Raw genomic sequence first — 5,245 nt, 5'->3', positions numbered from 1 at the left:
AGACGAGAGCCAGGCCTGGGTGTGGCCTGTCTTTGCTGCCCACAGCCCACCCCTCCCTCTCATACCCCCTGTTCACCTACCCGTCTACCTGCCCATCCCCTGCCATGCTCTCGGCCTCAAGAGACAGTCATGCTGGCCATCAAGGAGGCTGGGCCTGGGACTGCTCAGGCGGGCCCTGCAGAGCCCCTGCTGGGGACTAGGCATCAGTTATAGGTGGAGAGTGGTCCTGTGGATGAGCCCTGGGCACTGCTGCTCCCAAGAGCCAGAGCTCACGCAGTCCAAGGCTCAGCCCCAGCCTCCCTCTGAGCCCTGGGGAGGGAGTGGAAGATGGATCTGTGCACGGTGTCCCCTGCCCACTACAGGACCACATCTGCTCTGTGTATGAAGGAAAGTCACCAAGACAGTGCTTTCCCCAGCCCTCTGACAGAGCAAGGCGGCTCAGTGCAGCTCTCTGGCCGGCTGCCCTGGGCCTCAGTCTCCCCATGATGATTGAGAGGGAGTTGGATAGTGTCTCGTTGGCTGTGCCTTTTGGGGGGTCGGAGCCCCTGTGGGATCTCCAGAATCAGTCGTCCGAAGGTCCACAGGCCTGGGCAGCGGGGCCTTCCAGGGGCCTATCTCTGTGTGGCCACTTCCGGCTGTCTTCTCCTCTAGTGGCATTTCTGGCCGTCTCTGTAGACTCCGCCCACACCCCTTTCTTTCTCAATACTGTTGCCAAACATCTGGAAGAAAAGTGAAAAACTTGCCTCCCCCAGCCCCGGATGTTGTCAGATTTCCAGATGTGGGGTGTTCTGCCCTCCAGATGAGGGGAGGAATGTCCTGTGTCCCAGCTAGGAGGGGGCCCGGCCCCACCCCTGGACTGCTGTCCCCTTCACCATGATGCTGAGTGGCAGGATGAGAGAGGCCTGAGTCCAGCAGAAAGACGGCGAGGACACCCAGGCAGAGGCCAAGTGAATCCCCCGCTCAGGCTCCAGCCCCAGCTCCACACTCGAGAAATTCCCAGGGCTCTGGGAGTAGAGGGGGCATTGCCTCTGAAGTTTGTATCAAAGGCTCCAGGCACTTAAAAATAACAAAGAACACCTCCTTCCCACCCTCCGGCAGAGATGCTGAGCAAGGAGCAGGGCCCAATGTGTTTGCAAGATGTCCCCTCTCTCAGAGCTCTGGGCCTGGAAGGGCCTCATGCCATCTCAGCCTTCCCTGCACCCCGCCCCTCCCCCCCGACCGCCTCCCCAAATGATGGCTCAGCGAGGCTGTACTCTGTCACTGACGTCTGCTGAGGGCTGGGCACTCTAGGGTGGGCACTGAGGGTGAAAACTGGGGGTGACCATCCTGAGCCGGGCACCAGGAGCAAACCTCACCCTGCCCCTTGGGGCGCCTCAGAGAGACAGACCCTCCTAGGGCCCCCATCCAAAAGGTTGGCAGAGAGAAGCATGGGGCGCTTGAAGCAGCATCCAAGAGAGCTTCCTGGAAGAGGGGGCAGTGGGGCTGAGACTTGAATGTGCCAAGCAGAGGAGGGGCAAGGGCGCTCAGAATAGAGGGAACAGTGTGTTCAAGGGTCTGGCAGGGAGCAGGCCCCGAGGCGTGTGTGGGAAACGGGGCCTTGGGAGCTGCGGAAGAGGGGATCAGAAGTGCGGGTGAAACCGAGGAGCTGGTCGCAGGGCCGGGCAGGTGCTGGCAGAAGAGGCTGTGGGGGCTGCTGGACTGGGCTGGGGGACTGCCCTCAGGGGAACGGCACCCATGCTTCTGTTACTTGGGGTGTTCTCAGAGACCCTCGGACCCACGACTGGGGCCGCAGCTACCTGTGAGCCATGACACTCACACACAGACCCATAAACACCCAGATACAAACACATAGAGCCAACCCACAGAGACAGACACAGACCACTCCCCACACAGACACAGACACAACAGACACGGGGTCCCCTCACCTAAAGACACCCAGACAACGCACACGGATACACACACCCTCCCACCATAGACATACAGAGCCACCCCCTCCACACGCAAACACACAGACACACAGAGACAACACACACACAGACACATGCAGACACCCCTCCCCCTCTGCACCGACACCTGGGAGTCCGATGCAGATGGGAAGTTTAACTCGAGATGTCTTAGAACATCCCGTTTCTTTTGCTCCCAAGACAACACACAACACTCACTAGGTCCAGCCTCCTGCACCTGTTCAGTGTATTGACCTGCCGAGGGGCAGCGGGACCCCGTCTGCGTGTGTACACTCGTGCATTTGAGGGTGCACTTGTGTGCTAGGCAGAAGCCTCTGTCCTCCCCTCCCCCGCCCTGCTCAACAGGTGATTGGGAGGAACGGACAGCCCTCCCCACCCGTTCTGAGCCTGAACAATGCCCTTCCCAGGCCCCGAAATAGCACCTGAGCCTGGCCAATGTCCTTTTATGGCCCTGTCCCTATTGTGCTGTCTGGGGGTGGGGCTGGGGGCATGAGGTGTTCAGGCAGGATAAAGGCCGGCCGAAGGGGGCTCACCTACCCTGTTCTCTGCTTCCTTCTCTCCTCACCCCTCTCTGTGCTTGCAGCCTTCATGGCCCCCAAAAAGCCAGAGCCCAAGAAGGAAGAGGCAAAGGCAGCAGCCCCCAAGCCGGCTCCAGCTCCTGCTGCCCCTGAGCCTGAGCGCCCCAAGGAGCCAGAGTTTGATCCCTCCAAGGTCAAGGTGAGTGCAGGAGCCCGCGTTTCAGGAAGGGCAGGGCAGGCAGGTGGATCTCAGGGTGGCAGGCCAGGCTCCAGAGAGCGATCAGTGAGCTGAAGTTGGAAGCTTCTGTGCAGAGGTCAGACCAGCCCGGGGGGGCTCCAGGCTTGGGGAGGGAGGGAGGCGGGCACACGGCAGCGGGACGCCCCCAGGGCCGCGGAAGCGGATGTCTTTTTGGTGGTTTCGGAAACTGACTCTCCCTTGCCCTTCTCCCTGGACCTCACATCCTTGAGGACTCCTGCAGCCGCAGGCCCCCAGCCCCGTTTCCAGGCAGGGATCCTCCTCGTCCGGCCGTGGGGTCTCGAGTCCATGCCAAATCCCCCAGGGTGGACAAGGTGGGGTGCTGGGGAAACCCCTGCCCAGGCAGAGTCACCTCGCTCCTGCCAAGGTGCCTTTGCCCCAGGGTGGGGAGGGCCTCAGATTTTAGGTGGGGAAATTGAGGCACGGGCTGGGGAGGTCATGTAGGCAGCTGGTCTCGGAGCTGTGACCGGAGGCCCCAGGAACCTTTCTCAGAGTCTAAACTTGGAGGACGAGCCATGACTCCCACCTGTGGCATCTGCATAGTGACACGCACCCTGCGTCCTGCCCGTTCCTTGTTCTTGGCTGGACCCCAGCTGCTGTGACACCAGCTGCTGACTAAGGGGAAACCCTCCCCGCAAGCCCAGCAGGACCTGCAGCCACCTGCACAGATCCAGCTCCTCTTTGAGGTCCTTCCTGGAGGTTCCTAATTGTCCCCGGGACGTGAGTTTGAATCTCTTCCCTGCTCTGAGGCTTGGTGCCCTCGGCTGTGGAATGGAGCCGTAGCCCCCCTCACAGGCCACTGGGAACCATTCACCTAAAAGCTGAGGCCCTGGGCTTGGCTCCCTGACCCCCGAAGATCCCAGGACCCTGGCTTGCATTCCATAGGCCCCCGGGTGAGGGTCCAACCACCCTGGGCTCATGGTGGCATTGTCCAGTCTCACCAGACCTGAGGTTGGCACATGCTCCCCTCCAAGAGGAGAGAACAGTGAGGCCCCTCATGTGTCCCCCCGCCCCTTCCCCATGGGTGGCAGGTGACGGGCAGGGGGCTTTGCCAAGAGCCTAGGGGACCTGATGTCGGCAGGCTTCCTGGTGGAGGCAGACAGCTCTCAGGGGCCGGGAGGACCATCGGGTGGGGCACCCTCTCACTGGTTTGTACTGTGGAGGTTAGCAAGGCCCCAAGGGAGCAGCAGCGGCAGAGGTGCCAGTCCTGTCCCCCTCCCCCAAGCTCCTTTCCCTCCTGCGACCTTGACCTTGGGGCAAGTGACTGCAGTGATAAAAATAGACCTGGTATCGGGTGAGGAGGGGGAAACCAGGAGGCCTTCTGACCTCAGGTGGCCCCGATGTGACCTCAGCAAACACTCAGCAGCACCACCATGGCTCCCCGCTGTGCTGCAGGAGGGGGTGCTGCCTTGGGGTCACGAGTTGGAGTGTGCAAGACCCAGGTGTAGGCAGGGCCACGTGAGTGACAGCGCCCAGCCTTGAGGGCTCTGTGAGGGACAGGCAAACACATGCACATACTCACGTGCATGAAGACACATGCATGCACACACGCATATCACACATACACACACACACACATACACACACGCCCTGCTGAAACGAGGCCTACCCTCTCATTCATGTGGACAGCCCTGCCCACTGGGCCCCAGGCCTGGTGGAATGGCAAAGCCAGTCTGGTCAGATTTTGGGGCCTCAGGTACACCTGTCCAGGGCCAGGGGCATCAGGTAAGGCCCACCCTGCGCTGGAGACTGAGGGCCCCTGGCCTCCCTCCTCATCCCTTCCCCAGATGTGGCCCGCCAGGCGTCAGGGGCTGGGTCCCCAAAGACCCAAGGCTCTCAGGTCGACAGGTCGGGAAGAGTAAAGAGGCAGGAGGGTGTCAATGTTGGCGGCAGGGGGGCGGAAGCTGGACCACAGTGTGGAGTCAGGTTGGGACGGCGAGGGGACGAGGCCTGGCCCGCCCTCTGAGCCAGGCGCTGAGAATCTCTGCGGTTTCCTTTCAGATCGAGTTTACTCCGGATCAGATTGCAGGTGAGTGGGCGTCTTGAGCGCAGGGGATGCAGGGTTGGGCCTGGGGTCCCTAGTCTGAGTGCCCTGCTGCCCGTGTGGGCGAGCGGGGAGCCCACAGCTCACGCCCTCTCCCCGCAGAGTTCAAGGAAGCCTTCATGCTGTACGACCGCACGCCCAAGTGTGAGATGAAGATCACGTACGGGCAGTGTGGGGACGTCCTGCGGGCGCTGGGCCAGAACCCCACGCAGGCCGAGGTGCTCCGCGTCCTGGGGAAGCCAAAGCAGGAAGGTTGGTACACCCGGCCTGCGTTCTCTCCATCGGTGCCCGTCCCCGGGGACACCGGGGTGGGGGGGTGGGGGTGGGGCTTCCATCTGTGGTGGGACAACCGGGGATGTCCCTGCTGTGTGCTGCCCTCACAGCCTCCATGTCTGGGCGGGGGGACACTGGGAAGGGTCTCAGGTGCTACCCACAAGGTGAGGAGCGGTGATAGTTCCGCTGT

General features: G+C 61.8%; 1 protein-coding gene across 1 annotated transcript in view; it reads left to right on the top strand.

The window, feature by feature from the left end:
* Positions 1-2,471: 2,471 nt before the first annotated feature.
* MYL3 (myosin light chain 3) overlaps positions 2,472-5,245 on the top strand; it is a 5,174-nt gene continuing 2,400 nt past the window's right edge. Inside the window, exons 1-3 of the mRNA XM_006914868.1 lie at positions 2,472-2,681; positions 4,740-4,767; positions 4,885-5,034. Coding sequence (XP_006914930.1) covers positions 2,553-2,681; positions 4,740-4,767; positions 4,885-5,034 — 307 coding nt within the window. The 5' untranslated portion in view covers positions 2,472-2,552. The remainder of the gene's footprint in view (positions 2,682-4,739; positions 4,768-4,884; positions 5,035-5,245) is intronic.

The sequence above is a fragment of the Pteropus alecto genome, unplaced genomic scaffold (genome assembly GCF_000325575.1).
Source record: "Pteropus alecto unplaced genomic scaffold, ASM32557v1 scaffold156, whole genome shotgun sequence".
Lineage (NCBI taxonomy): Eukaryota > Metazoa > Chordata > Mammalia > Chiroptera > Pteropodidae > Pteropus > Pteropus alecto.
This window is presented reverse-complemented; position numbering and strand designations above follow the sequence as displayed.